Here is a 20,191-nt window from a genome sequence, read left to right as displayed (position 1 = left end):
CAACATGTCAAAATGTCATTTTGGTGAATATATCAATAATGTAATTTCGACTAGTAAGAATTGCATTTTAGATATCTAGAATTAATTTGTGTTAATTTTGTAATGTAAGCATAATTGTAGATATCCTAAATGAACTTTATCACTCAAATAATTGAATTTTTGATATCAAGAATGAACATTTTTAGTGAGAATTGAGTTGAAAATTACATTGTGGATATGTCGGCTTGGAATTCTAACATGTCAAAAAGAAATTATTGATATCTGCAATTTCTTAATGATTTAATGTTAAAAGGGCTTGCCACAGGCTCGGAAATGTTTACTAGTTAACTAGTAGTAGCTAAAATGTCAATTAGTCACACTAGGGGGAGCAGTTTTCACCTTACTAGTTTACTAGTAAAGCCCCATACAGTTTACAAGTAAAGCCCCATACAGTTTACTAATAAAGGAATAAGTGCCTAGATGTCCACCAGTTAAAATAGTAGGTATCTTTTTGGCCTCTGCAGCAGCTCCCCCTCGCCCAGCAGCCCCTCCTGGCCCATCACCCAAAAAACAGGTGCAAATTCTGCCCTCGCCAGAGTGATCTCAAAACATTGGAAATGTGCAAAAAATGCAGCGCATATACAGATCATGCCATTACTACCTGCCTCGCATGCAGGCATGTAAATGAGGTCTTATTGGCCTTAAATCTCAAATGGAATGAAAAAAAATGGTGCTAATGTGTTTGAATGAAGTTGTTACTAAAGGTGTAACACAGAATTGGGTTTAAAAATCCACTTTATATTCTTTAAATTACGGTCAAACCGAACAGGGTCAATTTGACCCCTGAGGACATGTGGTGTATTGCAATCGGGAGGACATTACAAAGGTTTTTAAACGTGGCCCTAATCCTCCATCGTAACGTATTCTACTGTATTGGCTGAGAATATTCGGATTCAATAAAGTTATTAAGGTCGATTTAAAATTGTGATGGAATTTTCTGTATCTCTTTAGATGTACAGATCTTATTTAGCTTATTCCTTGCTCCTGACGAAAGCCATGGCTGATAGGGTTGAGCTGTGATTAGGCCAACCAAGGTCGCGGAGTGTCTCCCCTCATATCTGAATTGTTTTGTAGACTTGTGTCCCAATTGCCTTAGACATTACATTAAAGTTCTAGGTTGAATAGATAAGGTCAGGGCCTTAATCAAGGTTTACAAAATAGTGAGGTCCAACATTATTTCTCTTATCGTATTCAAGGCATTTCGGGAGAGGCAAAATGAATGCCCAAATGATACCTTCAAATGCAACATACAGTAGTTGTTTAAGGCGTTTGTCTTAACAACTGTTCACTGAATATATTCCATTAAAATACATCAAATAGCCTACATGTATATGATTCTTCAGTGGAGATATAATTTTACCATGTGTAAGGTACTGTAGTCAGAGGGTGTGGTGATGAAGTAGGAGGCAGACTCGGGTCTGATGGAGGGTCCCATCAGTGGACAATTTTTTAAAAGTGTAACCAGGAAAGATGCAACAAAAACATGAATATGAACTGAAAACTATTAACATAATAAAATGCGCATAAACAAACTCATCACAGGATAAGTCCTTATGTCTGTTCTTGACCTGTTGTTCCCCCACAGCTCACAAACGACTCTCCTTTATAGAGCCAAACCTCCCCAATTACCAACACCATGGCTCTAACCATCCTCCCTACAGGGTTGGGGACACAGATACAGTATAGGCCTACTCATCATAAAATTGAAAAAACAATACAGACACAAAACCACTTCGGTAAATACTCCCACGGTATTTGAAGGCATCACTACATGCGCTATTCTCCCACACGGATCACACATTAAATAAATAGATAACCATACTGTTAGCAGCTTTCCCCTCAGACATGGTATCGTCTTTGACGTTATTGCTGACGTCACAGAAAGCTTAAACACAGTGAAACAATTGGCGGCTCCCCTTCCTGAATGATTCCCACGACAGGTAAGTTTGTTTGTAGACAAAGGAAATTAGGCCACTTCACTTACCATAACTGTAAAACTACGAAATGAAACTAATAATATATCAACTAAATATATGACCACTCAAAACAAACTCAGGATAGTATGCATGAATGCTATTTGAGGAGTTCATGGTTAACAAAACAGGTGATTAAATAAACATAAAACAAATGCATAAATAATATTAACTGGAATATTAATATGACCTAAGAAGTGACAAATGGCCTGGTCGAGTCCACTTTGTCACACCATGGTACATTTTGTGGTTACTTGGCAGGCTCCAAGCCTCTTTTTTTTAAATTTGGTAAAAGTTTTTTCTTTTTGAAAAACACCCAACCCCTCAAACATGCTTTTGCACGCCCCCTGGGACACTCCTAGGCCTACTTTTATGAAGGAAAAAGTTAAAGTCAGTTATTGTAGATGCATTGTGTAGCCTATTGTCAATATTATTTTCAATGAGCAATTTGTATCTCCCGCACCTAGCGTTAAAAATGGGTATTGAAGTCCAAATTCTGCTCACTCTCCTCCTCAGACTCAATGTGCACCAAGGTTGCTGTTCAGTCCATGTTTAATCAGCTCTGCATCGGTCTTGAAACTGTGGTTTATCTAAATCAATTTGTCTGTCCTCTTCCATCGCTGCAACACCTGTTGCTTTGAAGTTTGCCTGGCGAACTGAGGGGAGAGGGGTAAAACGGCTGTGTGGGATTGTTGTAAAATCGCCTACTTACTCTGGTTAAATAAACAAATATCCTAACCTGAATCTTAACTTAGAAGGACATACTGGCTTCTTCGTTGTTGACATAGAAACTAGCACTTCAACATAGCCTTTTTCCTGATATAGTAAGGTCATTTTATGATTTAATCCAGGAGATATCTTGCATATTGGACCTTTTCCAATAGCCTTATAATAATAAAACATTCATAAAAAAAATCTGCTGGAGGGAATAAAAGCTAGCCTACTTAATACATTGGCATTTGGGTTTACACCTTCCTCGCTTGAATGTTATTTAGGTCACTGCTTCTCATGATTTACAAGTGACAGGCATTAATTATCTAAATAATTGCAGCAATTACCACACAGTGCCTTTTTATACTTGCATATTTAGGGCATATGAAATTGATTCTCTTATATAACTTTTTCCACACTTTGATTTCTGAAGGATTAATCACAATGAAACGCCTTTGTTATATATATATATATTTAGACTTGTTGACAGTGTTAATGTATCACTGCTGGTGCTGATTTGTCTTACTTTCTTATGAAACAAAATGTTTAAAATATAATATCAGGACACCAAAAAAAGTAATCAGATTATTTTCATCCTTTAAGAAAAAAAAGTAAATGTAAAAGAAACAACAAAAACTTAAAATGTATTTCCGTCTATCTCTGACTTTTAATAAAAGCAGGTGTAAATCAAAGTATTTGCTTTGGGAACTTTATTAATATAACAAAGAGTACTCTCTGTTTCTTCTGTGAAGTGTGTTGAGAACATTTTTAGTGATTTGTAGAGATTGATTAGTTATATCATACCTATTTTAAATTAGTTTGAAAAGTTCTGATGTAAAAGTCAAACCTTTCAGCAAAAAGAGAATAGACGTTTGGATACTGACTATTTGTATACATGTGACTAAAAGGGTTGTTAAATGATGCTGGACTGAGACCCTTTGATGTGATTTTATTTTGACTTTTGTTTTGCTCACATAAACAAATGGCCTAGTTCAGATATGAGCATAGGCCCAAGGCCAGTGGAGACAGAATAGCTGTGAATGCTGAGAAGGATGTGAGAACTGTAACTTTTAAATTCACTTCACTTGAAACTGTGCAGCATTATATTTACAGCACACATCGTCTTGACTCTGTCATTGTTACTGATACTTTCTTCTCTCAAGTTCGCCGTCAATTCTTGCTTATTTTACGACACTACTTTACAGCACTTGGAATGCGGCCAAAACAATAGGCCACTAGACAAATACTGTCACCTTGTGGTATGTTTAGTCACTGTTCATAAGCATTTAACATATAAACTGAGCTGATTTCTAATCTGATTAACCACATTATCAATATAACTCAACATTAAGAATATGAACTTCTGTATCACTGAACTAAAGATACAACAAGGGGCTCATAGAGCTTGGACATGTAGAAGATCAATCATTTCCTGCTTCTCCTATGAGTGTTATGGATGTACATGAGTACGTTTTGGTATGCCTCTTTATATTGTATACACCATGGATGGAGTCATGGGTTACAAAATAAAAATAAACATTAATATAATTTCCTATGCGCTCATTTTTTTACAAAGTTGTCCTGTTTGAAACACATTTTGGTGGTGCCACACTACAACAGTGAAACACTGCTAGTTTAACAGAAATATTTTATACATCTATTTTCCATATTGAATAAAAAAACTATGCAAATAAAATGCTTTGTATATTTGTACATGCTGTTGCTTGACGTTAGTAATATAAGGTTCAGCATTCATTGTAGCATAACTTTAGGTTCATACATAGGTGGTATTCTTAGTAAAGGGGGTGCAAGACACACAAGTAAAGTATATCACAAATAACTAATGGTAAAGCTAATGTCTAACTTTACTTGGAAAAATATTTAAGAAGTAAATGTAATTCTTTATATAAATCTCATGTAAAAAGAAAGATCATAACCAGGCCAGTTTGATCCTATAAACACTTTCAGCATGAAATTAAACTTTCAGAAGGAAATTCGTCCTCACAGTCCACCCTCGACCATGCGTATATTTCCAAACAGAGTATGTCAGAGACAACAAACTAATCAGTACTTGAGAAAGATGAGCGATGGCACGCTGACACCCTCATGTGTTCTCTTTGGGTAATGACACACACAATGGCCAGGTACTGTAATATGAAAGATAGGTTTAAGGACAACGGTAATAAGTAAATAAATACTTAACCTATACATTCTTAGATGCACTGCACATCACATTGTAGGTCTACAAGGAATGTAGTGCATGCCACTGATACAGGAGTCACAGGAACAAACCACTATAGTGTTGAACCCAAGAACAAGGGAAACGATAAAGCAAAAAAAAGAAAATTACATTTTCATTCAGAATGACAACTATCAAGTTCTAACAGCGTGATGGCTAAGGGAATGAAATATTTGGAATAATGGTTTGTTTTCCTTAGGGGCACTATGAAGCGGTGGCCTGAGGTCATTGCCTTGAACTCATTGGAGAGGACGTAGTCGCATTGGGATATTATTCCATTAGCTTTTTTGGACTACCTCCCTCTCCCACAAAGAACAACAGTCTCTCTACTTTGCACGGAGACTTGAAACACAATAAATATTTAACATGTTACCGGAATTATTCTCTCTCAAAAAAGTTTCACATTTTCAAATAATCATCACGGTAGCCAAAAGGTCAGAATGAACAATCAATCCCCTTTTGGTGGTCTTTTGCGACCAGATTTGGACAGTCAGTCGATAACAGTCGATTTGATTTATTTTGATTCACTGTCAAACAAAAAGTCTGTTAGTATGATGAAGTGTTAAAATCAAATGATCACAAACGAATTCCTTCATAACTATAACAGGTAGGTTATCTAATAGTCCACTGCACAGCTCCTATTGCACCTTTTGTGATTTTTATTTTTTACATTTTAAAATTCTATTTTATGTATTGTAATCGCTTCTTATACTGTATTATTTAAGTTGTTCCTATAGTTCTGCTTTATTTCCCTGTTAATTGTTCAGCACCAATACACCAAGTCAAATTCCTGTGTAAATATACTTGGCAATAAACCCTGATTCTGATTCTGATTCTGTTGTTTTTGAAGTGGCCGTGGTTGTTGTTGGAGCTGCAGTGGTTGTTCTTGGAGCTACTGTTGTTGGTGTGGTTGTTGTGCAGCTGTTGTTGTTGCTGTTGGAGCTGTTGTTGTTTGAAGAACTGTGGTGGTTGATGGGGCCCTCATGCTTGTTGTTGGAGCAGCTGTTGTAGTTTGTTTGTTAGCCTGGTCTGGAGCAGACTTGTTCACCAGTATAAGTTACCATGGTAACTCAGCGAGGATTCATATAAACTACAGTGATGGAACGAAACTCCCACTTAAGTGAGCCAGAATTATCGAGTCTACTGGCAACCCAGTCTCATGTCAAAATGTGTAACACCTACGTTGGTCCACAGCGCAAAACGTAGTAGTTTCACAATAAGGGCTCTAAAATTGTGACATGCCTACGTTTCTTTTTTGGAAACGTAGGCGTACCCAAATATTTAATAAAAGTCTTAAAACTACACTTTTTTAAATATACAACTATGGTTATTAGTTATTTGTCAGAGCAGTTAGACTTTGTCAGTGTTAGCAGATAAATACATTAACAAAGTTTTATCCATAGACTGTAAATAAATATGAGACATCCAGAAGAAATCAGTATTACAAAGCATACAGTTCATGTTACTGTTCTGACAAAAAGAGGAATGTCTGTGTCTTATATTTAATGATGTCAACAGCGATGACGGTGAACATGACAATTGAAAAATAATTATTTAGTATTTATTATAAGACATTTGTTTTCTATAGAACCTGTGAAGTCATGGAGTCTGTGGACAGTGTCAGCTTCACACCAAAAACTTTAAGTATTAGAGAAAATAGTGTTTAAGACTGGCATCTATTATTAGGAGTTGCAGCTACCTTGTTCAATATTATTCCTGCAGATGTGGCTAATAACAAAAAAACACCCTGAGCTGTCACATATAGTTAACTGTACATTTTGTCTTGTCTGAGGCATTAATTGAACACCTTTGTATTTCTCCTATAGACACAGTGTGGATTATTGGGGACTTGTCCGTCGAGGTGCCCAGAGAGAAACCTGAGCCTCAACAACATCTGTATTTGTTGGTTCTTCTGGGGTGGACTTTGGTCGCTTCTCTTCAACAGCTCGCTGTGAGGGAGGTCTCCCTCGGATGGCCTGAGTGATGTCACCCACAGGCTGAGAGCTGAGACAGGTTTTAAGCCTCTTGACAAACCGTTACACCGCGCCCACCTGTCAAGCTGGTCAGCTACACGCCTTATTGTGAATAACTCTTATCCTTCATCAAATCAAAACTGATGAGTCATCAAAACATTCACCCCCCGTACAGTGTGTGTCCATCGAGACATGAGCTAATCACACTTATTTGTTTGTTTTGTACCAAGCTGTAAACATGTTCATCTCTGCTGTAAAAACAGACTTTTTTTAATGTTGTTTTTCAGATTAAATAAATGTTTCTATATAAATGCACTCCTTTATGTCTACTTATGTGTATACATTTCAGATTTGAAATGACAAGACTAAAATGTGCATTAATGCTCAACTCAATAGCTTAGGGAAGGAAGTCTACTTTTACACAACTTCTTATTCTTTTGATAAATACTAATGCAGTTCATTTCTGAAAGTGGGATGGAACAGAGTCATTGCAAAATGATGACCTTATACAAAGCCCCATTCTTAAATCAAGATACACTGAAAGTAAATAAGATCAATAACTTGTGAATAAAAAAACAGTTAAAAATGATTTAGAAATGTAGTCTTCCCTGATCAATATCACATAATATCAACTTCTCCCATCTAAACTGAACTGGACAAATGGTTTTAAAATGGGAAGAAAATAGTTTGATTGCAAGTTGTTTGGAGGAGATCTAGTTTTATTTGAACAGCATGAATACAGTCTTCCAAGGTGCAAACCCTCCTCCTCCTCCTGAAGCCTGTGGAGCTCCTTGATGTACTGCTGTCTTATCTGCTGGCCATCTTCTCTCACCAGAACTTCGACTGTTGAAATGTCATTCAGAAGAAGCTTGAGCATGTGACATGGATCCAGGAGAACATGGACTTTTAGTGAGAGGTCTTCAGGATGACAAAGAAAGAGAGAAAATATCAGTTATTCATTAAATCATTTTTTTTTGTTCTCATCTATTTTTCTGTATTCATCTGTGTGTAAGAGCACATTTATAAATTCAACAGTGTACTACCCAGACAACAAAGGTACAGTATTCAGGTAATCAACATCTATTCAAAGTTAAGAAGATAAACCTTATTGTAATCATGCTATTTTCAGCTCTCTCACTCACACAATGATATTCCACATCAAATTGTCTCAGATTTTGTGAGGAAAAATTAAGCAGTTTATTGTGGATAGTACTTCATCTTAACATGAAACAAATATAACCTGAATTATTTAAATCATTAACAGGTCCCAACTCTCTGTGCTTTAGTACAGAACATACAGTAACTCATTTATTATTAACATAAGCTCAGTACATGGCTGTATTCTTCAAACTATTTCTTATACTTTATATCTATGTGCTTTATATCTTATTTTCATACATATTTAATATGTTATTTATATTTCTACTGCTATATTCTGTGTATGAGTTCAGTGAAAATTAATATGGTTATTAATATAGTTCTTAATGGTTACAGATGCTCTTACAAAGTGCATTTTTTTAAATTTGTTAACAGTTTGCTCAAATCTTAAGACACTACATCAACCATGTAACATTAATGTCCTCCTCTATAACCTACACAGCACATTAGGTTCAGTTCAGTTTATGTTACTGACGGATAATTACTACACAAAGTTTGTTTTTTAATGTCCACATTTAGGTGGAGTATAACATTCATCATAACGTCAGATAACCACCGAGGTGAACCTTTAGCTTCTAACATCACACAAACTCATTTTCAACATCTTAACAACAAACATTTCTAAACCATTGACCGTAAATAATGTAAATAATGAGCTACACAGTTAGCCGACTGGTTTACAAGCTAACGCTAAACAAGCTAGGTCCGTAAATATAAATACCGACACATTAGTAAGCAGTAAATATAACACTACTATATCACTTACCGAAGAAAACTGAAGCATCAACTTGTTGGATGGTCTGTTAACCGCACAGCAAGCCATGTATGTTGTCAGATATGTGTTAAACAAACTCTCCAAACGAAGTAAGAAAGAGGAGAAATCAGACGGATCAAGCTGTTAGCCTCCTGACCTCCTGACCTTCTGACCTGACAGACAGATGCAGCGCGCAGAGCTGTCAATCAGATCTGCCACATCCCTAATATGGGCATAGCCGTTTTCCTTAATAGAATAAAATCCGATGAGTTATAACAAAAATCACCCCCCCCCCACAGTGTGAGGAGAAGGGGCCGTCAACTTCTCAGATATATCTCGTTTTTTGAACCAGGCTGTAAACATGTTGATTCCTGTGGTAAAAACGGGCTTTTTTGGCTGTGGGCTTATGGCACTTCCGGCGCTTCTGCAGCCAGCCTCAAGCGGACACTCAACGAACTGCAGTTTTTTGTACTTCCGCATAGGCTTCATTTTTCGAGACCGGAGGTTGCCCCTTGGTTACATCAGACCTTAGACATCAAACTAAGCTCCTATGCAATAAATAATGATTTCTGTTACATTTTTAAGGATGTCTTTCATTACAACCAAATATAATAAAACGATTGGAACAGATCGATGCATATTAGCAACATTATAAACTATAACATGTAACAATACATAAAGACAATACTGTACAGTTCATGTGTGATTTATATGATTTCATAATTTTATTTAACAAAATAATCCTGACGGATTAGATTAATACCAGAAAATGCAATCAATAAAGTAAACGGCCGGTGATAAGAACGACAAATGGTTGCATGACACTGACATCAAATAATGGCGTATTGATAATCATCACTTGTGAGCGACCTCTTTATTAGATCTTTCAGGGGGTATTTAGTGATGTTTTTTAAGGTTGGTTGTAAAAACACATCTTAAATCTGTGTTAACCAAAGATCCCATTCCAGGAATCTAAGCAAAAACCCATTCAAAAAGCCTATAATGCTATGGTCTGCCAGTGTACTGCTGACATGCACAATCACGCAGTCACGCCCACTGTCGGTTTAAAGGCCGAGAGCCCCCAGCCCCCCTCTCCTTCCTCTTCGTAGACTCAAATTTTAAATCATACACCTATGTTTGACCTATATGTTTGACCACCAAATTTTCACCTGTTGTTCGTGAGATTGGGAACTGTCACCAAAACAAAAATCAACTTCCTAGGTCTCTTCTAAGAGATTTTGTGAGCCCACAAGTCACTTAAGGCCCCACTCTCAATTTGCCAAACCTTTCACAATTTAAACACTTTTATCAAAACATCAAAAAAGGGTGTTAAAAAGTGTGAAAATGTTCTAAAAGACAGAGGGTCATTATCCACTATTTGCTGTATGCTTTGTGAACAAGACTGATGTTAAAAACTCCTTTTAAAGGTGCTTAAAAGAGCTAATTTTACCATTTGAGGCCTAGCAGAGACATGAAGCCTTTTGACCTGTTCAATCATGTTGCTCTATGAAAGACAATGAACTGAATATTAAAACAATGAATGATGACAAATTAGATTAACTCTTCTATAAGGAAAGAAGGATTAAAAAAAAGTACTAGGATGAATTAACATGGACAAGAGCATAAGAGATTTTTACTTTTAGCCATAATTCTAAACCAAGCACTTAAGGCTGTCCTCCAAGCATATAGTTCCCCAGATTTCATGATATACTTACACCAAAACAAACAAACAAACAAACAATATTAATTTTTTTTTTGAATATTTAAGTTTTTGGCTTAGAGCTGAACGACATACATCGTTGGAAAGGTCTCATCCTGGAGAGTAACATATGCGAAGATGAGGTTTCAACATGACCCCTGTTTTGAAATAATGCACTTTGAACCTTGACCCAAGGGCATGTTTGAAGGCTTATACCTCAGCAACAAAAGGGGCTACAGACATGGGAATAACTGTTTTACAGAGGTCTTGGAACAAAGTACCATGTGAGGGTAGTCAGCTCACCAAAACAACAGGGGGAGCTGCTATATATGGTTAAAATACATTTTAACAAATGTATCAATTATTTTTTAAATATCTGATAACATCAATGTGTTAACCATCCAATTAAACTCCCCTGTGTACCCTCAATTAAATCTATATTACTTCTTAGGTAAGGGAAACACTGAGATTTGTCTAAAAGACTACAATTCCTCAGAGTCAAGTCATACAGCTTCATACTGACTGGCGCCATAATTGTAGTCTTTTCCGTTTCCAAAAAAAGGTTGTAACTAGGATTATAAAAGGCTTACAAAAGATATATTCACTGAATATGTCACGGATCTCGTGTGGCCAAAGTATTAATTGCATAGTACATATATGATCTATGTTAAAATAAAGTACATATATCAGTTAATTTTGGATATTTTGACTGTTATTCTAGAAACGGGAATTTTGGTAGTTATGTCTGGCGTTATGCACAGAGGGAACATAATTAGAGTTGTAAAAAATGTATATCTACCCACTGTATCAAATATTTACTAAAGCCGAATGGGTTTTGTAAAATAATCTAGACTATATATGTTGTAAAAAAGTGGTCAAATCAAACCTTTTTTAAAAGTTAGTATTAGTCTGTCAGGATTATTTTTTTAAATAAAATCATATAAATCACACATGAACTGTATAGTATTGTCTTTATGTATCAAGGATACGAAACGAACAAACTAAAGATCATAAACATAAACCGAACGAAGATTATGAAGATACAATGTACATTTGTCGCCAGAGAGGTTATCAAAATGACACTTAAGCCTCAAACTATCTTAAAATATTGCATTTTCCACCTTAAATAGAAGGGATGTCCGCCATGTTTTTTTTTCGCCAGGGGAAAACCGAGCAGTCACGTGACCTGAGATATGCCTATACAAAAGAATAGGCAAAAAGAAACGTAGACATGTCACAATTTTAGAGCCCTTATTGTGAAACTACTACGTTTTGCGCTGTGGAACAACGTAGGTATTACACATTTTAACATGAGACTGGGTTGCAATAAACATACACGTACACACACGGAAAGTATATTACATTTTTCCGAATGATGCTACAAAAACCCCTATTAAATACTGGACATTTGAGTCAGTAACTATCTTACACAGAGATGAATGATGCTGTAAAAAGAATTCATCATAAGGCACTTACTTTTACTTATGTTTTAATAAAAAGAAAATGGAGAAACACTTCTCTAAAGGAGCTGAAAGCTCACTTTCTTTTTCTTTTTTCCCATCCCAAATTAAACAATAATCACTCAAACATTTCAGATTCTTCAAAATGTTTATATTCTGGTGGTCAGTTTTTATTTACAAAAATATACCAAGTACAAGTCTCACAGAATACAGCTTTAATAAATAGTTTGTAAAAAAATACATTTTTTACAGTGCATTGTGTTGACATGTGCAGTGTATCAAGTTTTCAATCACCCATGATTAAACTTAATTTATTGATAAGGTTGGGAGATAACTCTTTATAAGATGCACATGTTCCTTCATCTAACGTAAGATGCTTGATTTCTTAACAATATTCTCTTCTGTTGGCATTTTGGTACATACATCATACATTTCAAAAAGACCTGATTTTGATTTTAAATAACTTCACAGGATCTCGTTTAAAATAAATAGTATGAATGAATAACAATTTCACAATCATCATGTTTCAAAATAATGCTATGAATGTGTTTGATTACTTTTAACAGTTTTCTGTATCAGTATGGGGTGCTTACGCTTGTTTTTCAAACACAAATAAAGAAGACAACAATAGAATAAGTTATTAAGATAAATATTGCCCAAGAACAGTTCTCAGTGAAACAAGACAGCTTTTTAAAAAATTGGGCAGAAGCATGTATCATATGGCACCATTTTCTGATATTCCCAGAGCTTGATAGACATTGTTGTATTGTTTTGCTTGTAATTCTAGTGATTTAGTAGACCAGATGTTTAAAGTAGACTAGCTCATTCTTTCTGGCCTTGGATCTTAGACAATCCCTGACAGATACATTTTCAGATTCAAAAGACATACCCAATTCACTATAATAAAAGTGATTGTGCAAGTTTAATTTCAAACTAAAATCATCTGAAGCAAAATGTACAATAATGATGATGTTGGACATAACAACACCAAAATTTGTTTTCATACCAGTAATGGCAGTCATTTTCTCATTGAAATCCAAATGAAAATAAGTGCTGATGCTATTGCTGGTTTGACAGTAGCCACGACAACAGTAGCAGGCAGAATGCAGTGATGAGACTGACCTTGTGACTTATTCCACCTGAAGCTGTAAATTAGAAGAAAATGAAACAAAAAAAAATTAGCTGAATAAACAATGTCCATATTAATATATATTTTTGATATCAAGGATCTGAGTATTGCTTACATTGGCCATCAACTGTGACAGAGTTTGCTTCGATGTCAAAGCCACTGACATTTGAAGATGCTGAGATTAAAACTGCCGTAATCTGATTGGCATTAGGAACAGATGTGCTATTAAATCCAAGGCTCAGATCAGTGATGATTGACCCATTTCTGTAGAGAGAGAGGAAAATAATATAATTTGACATACAGGATCAAGCATATACTCTTAAATTGCAACTTGGTCATTCTAGACAGTACCTGAAAGCTAGCACTCTAAAAGACCTGAATGTGGATGGGAATGCATTTCGATACTGAGGTTCAAGCTGGAGAAAAAAAAACAATCATATATTGCCTTAGAAAACCAATTGTGTTGGATAAATTCAGTATTAGGGGACATCTTAGTTTTACTGAGTACAATAGATATTGATTGTGATGCCTGAGTCGTACCTGTCTCCTAATCAGTGAAGATCGACTCTGAAAAGCCTGGGATGATGAATCCAGCAAATCATTTGTAAAGGTGTCAAGAACAGATCTGAAAGTCACAAGTACAAAATTAATTGATGCAGTGATGGGTGCTGCAGTGGTAGGTGCTCCAGTTGCAGGTGCTCCAGAGGCAGGTGCTCCAGTTGCAGGTGCTCCAGAGGCAGGTGCTGCAGTTGTAGGTGCTCCATTGGTAGGTGCTGCAGTGGTAGGTGCTCCAGTTGCAGGTGCTCCATTGGTAGGTGCTGCAGTTGCAGGTGCTCCAGTTGCAGGTGCTAGAGAGGCAGGTGCTCCAGTTGCAGGTGCTCCAGAGGCAGGTGCTGCAGTTGTAGGTGCTCCATTGGTAGGTGCTGCAGTGATAGGTGCTCCAGGTGCTGCAGTTGAAGGAGCTGCAGTTGTAGGTGCTCCATTGGTAGGTGCTGCAGTGATAGGTGCTGCAGTGGAAGGTGCTCCAGTTGCAGGTGCTCCAGAGGCAGGTGCTCCAGTTGCAGGTGCTCCAGAGGCAGGTGCTGCAGTTGTAGGTGCTCCAGGTGCTCCATTGGTAGGTGCTGCAGTGGTAGGTGCTCCAGTTGCAGGTGCTCCAGAGGCAGGTGCTGCAGTTGTAGGTGCTCCATTGGTAGGTGCTGCAGTGATAGGTGCTCCAGGTGCTGCAGTTGAAGGAGCTGCAGTTGTAGGCGCAGCAGTTGTGAGGGCTACAGTGGTAGCTGCTGCAGTGGTAGGTGCTGCAGTTGTGAGAGCTACAGTGGTGGGTCCTGCTGTGGTGGGTGCTGCAGTTGTGGGGGCTGCAGTGGTAGCTGCTGCAGTAGTAGGTGCTGCAGTTGTGAGGGCTACAGTGGTAGCTGCTGCAGTGGTGGGTGCTGCAGTTGTGAGGGCTACAGTGGTAGTTGCTGCAGTGGTAGGTGCTGCAGTTGTGGGAGCTGCAGTGGTGGGTGCTGCAGTGGTAGGCACTGCAGTGGTAGGTGCTGCAGTGGTGGGTGCTGCAGTTGTGAGGGCTACAGTGGTAGTTGCTGCAGTGGTAGGTGCTGCAGTTGTGAGGGCTACAGTGGTAGTTGCTACAGTGGTAGCTGCTGCAGTGGTGGGTGCTGCAGTTGTGAGGGCTACAGTGGTAGTTGCTGCAGTGGTAGGTGCTGCAGTTGTGAGGGCTACAGTGGTAGTTGCTACAGTGGTAGCTGCTGCAGTGGTGGGTGCTGCAGTTGTGAGGGCTACAGTGGTAGTTGCTGCAGTGGTAGGTGCTGTAGTTGTGAGGGCTACAGTGGTAGTTGCTACAGGTGTGGCTGCTGCAGTGGTGGGTGCTGCAGTTGTGAGGGCTACAGTGGTAGTTGCTGCAGTGGTAGGTGCTGCAGTTGTGAGGGCTACAGTGGTAGCTGCTGCAGTGGTAGGCACTGCAGTGGTAGGTGCTGCAGTTGTGAGGGCTACAGTGGTAGCTGCTGCAGTGGTAGCTGCTGCAGTTGTGGGAGCTGCAGTGGTGGTTGCTGCAGTGGTGGGTGCTGCAGTGGTAGGTGCTGCAGTTGTAGGTGCTGCTGTGGTAGGTGCTGCAGTTGTTGGGGTTGCTGTGGTAGGTGCTGCAGTTGTAGGAGCTGCAGTGGTAGGTGCTGCAGTTGTAGGTGCTGCTGTGGTAGGTGCTGCAGTTGTTGGGGTTGCTGTGGTAGGTGCTGCAGTTGTAGGAGCTGCAGTTGTCGGTGCTGCAGTGGTAGGTGCTGCAGTGGTAGCTGCTGCAGTTGTGAGGGCTACAGTGGTAACTGCTGCAGTGGTAGGTGCTGCAGTTGTGGGAGCTGCAGTGGTGGTTGCTGCAGTGGTGGGTGCTGCAGTGGTAGGTGCTGCAGTTGTAGGTGCTGCTGTGGTAGGTGCTGCAGTTGTTGGGGCTGCTGTGGTAGGTGCTGCAGTTGTTGGGGCTGCGGTGGTAGGACCTGCAGTTGTCGGTGCTCCAGTGGTAGGCGCTGCAGTGGTAGCTGCTACTGTGGTAGGTGCTGCAGTTGTGAGGGCTACAGTGGTAGCTGCTGCAGTGGTAGGTGCTGCAGTTGTGGGAGCTACAGGTGTGGGTGCTGCAGTTGTGGGGGCTGCAGTGGTAGCTGCTGCAGTGGTAGGTGTTGTAGTTGTAGGAGCTGCAGTGGTAGGTGCTGCAGTTGTGGGAGCTGCAGTGGTGGTTGCTGCAGTGGTGGGTGCTGCAGTGGTAGGTGCTGCAGTTGTAGGTGCTGCTGTGGTAGGTGCTGCAGTTGTTGGGGTTGCTGTGGTAGGTGCTGCAGTTGTAAGAGCTGCAGTGGTAGGTGCTGCAGTTGTAGGTGCTGCTGTGGTAGGTGCTGCAGTTGTTGGGGTTGCTGTGGTAGGTGCTGCAGTTGTAGGTGCTGCTGTGGTAGGTGCTGCAGTTGTTGGGGCTGCTGTGGTAGTTGCTGCAGTTGTAGGAGCTGCAGTTGTAGGTGCTGCAGTGGTAGGTGCTGCAGTTGTTGGGGCTGATGTGGTAGGTGCTGCAGTTGTTGGGGCTGCGGTGGTAGGACCTGCAGTTGTCGGTGCTCCAGTGGTAGGCGCTGCAGTGGTAGCTGCTACTGTGGTAGGTGCTGCAGTTGTGAGGGCTACAGTGGTAGCTGCTGCAGTGGTAGGTGCTGCAGTTGTGGGAGCTACAGGTGTGGGTGCTGCAGTTGTGGGGGCTGCAGTGGTAGCTGCTGCAGTGGTAGGTGTTGTAGTTGTAGGAGCTGCAGTGGTGGGTGCTGCAGTGGTGGGTGCTGCAGTTGTGGGGACTGCAGTGGTAGGCGCTGCAGTTGTAGGTGCTGCTGTGGTAGGTGCTGCAGTTGTTGGGGCTGCAGTTGTTGGGGCTGCGGTGGTAGGTGCTGCAGTGGTGGGTGCTGCAGTTGTGGGTGCTGCAGTGGTGGGTGCTGCAGTGGTGGTTGCTGCAGTTGTAGGAGCTGCATTGGTGGTTGCTGCAGTTGTGGCTGTTGACTGAGCTGCTGTGGTTGTTATTGCTGTGGAAATTTGGATTCCACAAAATGGATTTAATATTAGACAGGCTTTTCATTATTGTACTTGCCTTGAACATGAGGCTGAGATAATGTCAGAAAATGTTATGATATATTTGTTTCATAAATTTAAATTGTGTCTTTTCAGGAGAAAAGAACACCCTTGAATCCTGACAGTATCACTTAACTTACCTATCAGAATCAAGGAAATTGATAGGGTCAGTCCCAACTTCATCTTTGTTTTCTTGAGTCTGTAAAAAAAACATTTATGAGACTTAGAGGCATTGGATTTTTTTTTTTTACATCTTTCAGAAAAACAGTTACATCCTAATATATGTTTTTCTCTCTTATAAATTAATGTTTGTATCTCATTGATGATATAATCCATTAAGAATAATAAATAGAAAAAACGGAATGAAAACAGCACATTTTTTTTAAATTATTTTTTGTCCTTTGATTATTATGGTACAGTATTTGCTCTATTTATAATTAGCTCTATTATAAGGCATACAGAGTTTAACTTTAAAACATTGTTACAACTTATTCCTTTCAAAAACATTTTATGTTCGATATATTGCAAAACATTTATAATGAGGTTCGTACATGTTTCTGCAAAATTGCACTAAAGTTGATAAAATATGGAAAAAAGTCAATGTTAAGAATTATTCAAAATGGTTGAAGATTTCCAACAAATAAATTGTACATCTCCAACTCTTTGGAAAAGCCTTTCATTTTTAACAAGAGGCTCATTTCCCCTTGAAAAATGGATACACCATTTTCCTCTTCCAATCAACAATTTCTTCTGATATTTGTCCAAAATTCCTCTTGCTCTTTCCTTTTAATTTCTTCATTAGAGGATTAAGCTGAGGTAGCCTACTTGTCAATATGCACGCTATTTGAACAGACAGATGCACTTTAGAGTTGAGAGTTGAATGGCCCTTGAGCCACCCTTAACACTCATTCTGCAAATGCTCTCAAACAATCATCTGCATTAAGTGATTTATATTATGATAGACACAATGTATAATCAAAAAATAAGTTAACATAAGACCATTAAAATGTACTCACCTTAGCTGAAAGCTCAAATGATTTTCAATAAAATGTTTCAAATAACCAGTATCTATCAGCTCTAGGTTTATCTCTGGTGATTGTCAGCCAAGTTGACAGTTGTGTTATTGTAAATAGTATAACTTTGTCTGACTTTTTAGACCAAGAAAGGGCTTTATATATTGGAACGGAGTAGAAGCTGATGACGTCACTCAGACATGATTCATTATAAAATAATGTTGCAGGTCCTAAGTGACAAAACCCAAATTACAGGACGTTGAGGGTAAACTGTCAGTCTGTCATTTTATTGGCTCAGTACCACAGCATACTCCCTCCTTTGTTCTCTGAGAAAAGTTCCTTGTGAAATGTTTAAGGAAGTTCCTTAAGTGTGACAGCAAGTAACAAATAAATTAAGCACCTATTGAGACAATTATTAAGCAGGGAGAAATGCAGGATAAATATATATTTTTATGTTATAAAGTAAAAGCCAGCTGTTTAAACAAATTGAGCACTTATCATATAGTTATTTGAGTTGTCAGGATAAATCTAGAAATGCATAACACATATCAGAAAAGGAAAAAGAAAAACAATGTATTTATGGACACATCAAATGAAAAGCATCTCAGTTTCATTATGTCAGAATTTTGTGTAAGCATGATACCATGACATCTATGATGGATAAATTCTAATGGATATTTAACAAAGTTTCTCTTAAGTCTTTCTGATATGGAAAATGAAATCATGTATTATTAAACAGTGTTTCTATAGGGGTTATCAAGTTAAATGTAAGAATTTAAAAGATCCTTTTGATACATTTCAGTAATAAATTCCAAGGGGAAAGTACCCAATAAAGAACTATTGCCCTTGCTTTAAAATTATTATGGTTTTATGACAACCTTAGTTGACCAACAGGTTGATTATTAGTAAAGTTGCTGTAAATTAATCATCTAGTATTTAAATACAATATAATTGTCACCAAGCAGTTCTGAGGACTTTGCGAAGAGGAAGTATTCACTCGAGAGTTCCCTAAGAACTACACACCATGGAGACGTTTTTTGCTGTCTGCATCTGCAACACCATGGTGATTGCTGATGTGAACCTTAAAGTGACTAGAGGGGCTAGACCGACATGCCTCACCCAACTACAAATATGAAGGATGTTGTTTTGGGTCATAAAATTATTTTAAAAGCTTTTACCGTCTGTTATTTGTTTACAGTGAGATTTAAAAATGTCAGTTAAAAATTTGCTCCTGTATTCGACTAATCAATGTAAACTGTCATATGGACAAATCACAATGCACTTACATTACTCAAAGTCCTTCTTGTGCTGGGAGAGTTCCTACTCTAAAGCAAGAGTTAAATAGGTTCCTCTAAACAGTGTCCTAGGAACTAAAATACTATGACCATGGAGTCAGTGCTTGTGCTGCCGGGAGCACAGCTTTAACCTACCTGGTACTCAGGCCTTTTTCAGGAAGAGGAGATCAAACTGATTTATAGCTTGAATGTCATTGAGTAAACAGAAAAAGAGTGTTGTGATTCTTTGTGTTCTTAATGTGTATTTAAGAGCTGTATTCCGTAGTACTTTAATTGCCTGTTATTTCAACCACTGGTTGTTTCTCTTTTTCTTTTTTCTCGGAAGGCCTTTTGATTGTTTTTGCTTACTCTAATAATGGGACATGTTTATCCAACAATGATTGAATGTTTAAGAAGGGTTTGGCCTACATACCATACCTTTGACTGGGTGACTGTTGATCTTTAAGACAGCCTCAGGGCACAGACGTCATCAGACCTGTTCTTGTCTGAAGTTAAGGTCTTGATCAGATTCCAAGAAAACTTGAGCTTCATTTATTTATAGATGCTTCAAGAACATACTACTCAATGAATTGTACTGATAAGTTCAAGTGAATATGCTGAAGGAGCAGTCTTTTTTTAACAACAGGAATGGCAAGGCAAGGCAGCTTTGTACTGAACATTTCAAACAAAGGGGCAAATTTTATTTAAGCCTTTGGATGTGTGTACACAAGGAAAACTGGTCTCCAATAAAAAGGGGAGCGGCTACGTCAAAAACTTAAGAAAGAGGGAAGATTCATGTACTTTTTCTTGCAAAAACCACATTTAAGCATAGTAGAATACGCAAAATTTGAAAAAAATGCCTCTGTGCAAGTATTTTTCATCCATCCACACATCAGCTAAAAAAGGAGTGGCAGTTCTTAGTCAAAATCATCTATTAGTTAATCATCTCCTATTTTGCATCAGAGATAAAGAAGGGAAGTATTTGTTTTAATTGGGGATATCGACGAACAACATATCTCATTAGTGTATATAATCAACCCAGTCTCATGTCAAAATGTATAATACCTACGTTGTTTCACAGCGCAAAACGTAGTAGTTTCACAATAAGGGCTCTAAAATTGTGACATGTCTACGTTTCCTTTTGCCTATTCTTTTATATAAGCATACCTCAGGTCACGTGACTGCCCAGTTTTCCC

The 20,191-nt window shown here is 38.5% G+C and overlaps 1 protein-coding gene across 1 annotated transcript; it reads right to left on the bottom strand.

Moving 5' to 3' along the window:
- Nucleotides 1–13,486: 13,486 nt before the first annotated feature.
- Nucleotides 13,487–18,783, bottom strand: LOC136177513 (GATA zinc finger domain-containing protein 7-like). Its single transcript, XM_065950936.1, has 4 exons — nucleotides 18,745–18,783; nucleotides 16,849–16,907; nucleotides 13,676–16,662; nucleotides 13,487–13,551 (listed from the first exon to the last, which is right to left on the bottom strand). The coding sequence occupies exons 1-3, from the start codon at nucleotides 18,781–18,783 to the stop codon at nucleotides 13,782–13,784; spliced, it is 2,979 nt and encodes a 992-aa protein (XP_065807008.1). The 3' UTR covers nucleotides 13,487–13,551; nucleotides 13,676–13,781.
- Nucleotides 18,784–20,191: the final 1,408 nt, after the last annotated feature.

The sequence above is a fragment of the Labrus bergylta genome, chromosome 22, assembly GCF_963930695.1.
Source record: "Labrus bergylta chromosome 22, fLabBer1.1, whole genome shotgun sequence".
In the NCBI taxonomy this organism is placed as follows: domain Eukaryota; kingdom Metazoa; phylum Chordata; class Actinopteri; order Labriformes; family Labridae; genus Labrus; species Labrus bergylta.
This window is presented reverse-complemented; position numbering and strand designations above follow the sequence as displayed.

Coding starts and splice junctions, on each gene's coding strand:
- LOC136177513 (XM_065950936.1), bottom strand. CDS start 18,783: ATGGTGTTGCAGATGCAGACAGCAAAAAACGTCTCCATG. Junction 16,908..18,744: donor CAGCAAAAAACGTCTCCATG/GTGTGTAGTTCT, acceptor TTTTTTTTACAG/ACTCAAGAAAACAAAGATGA. Junction 16,663..16,848: donor AATTTCCTTGATTCTGATAG/GTAAGTTAAGTG, acceptor AAATTTCCACAG/CAATAACAACCACAGCAGCT.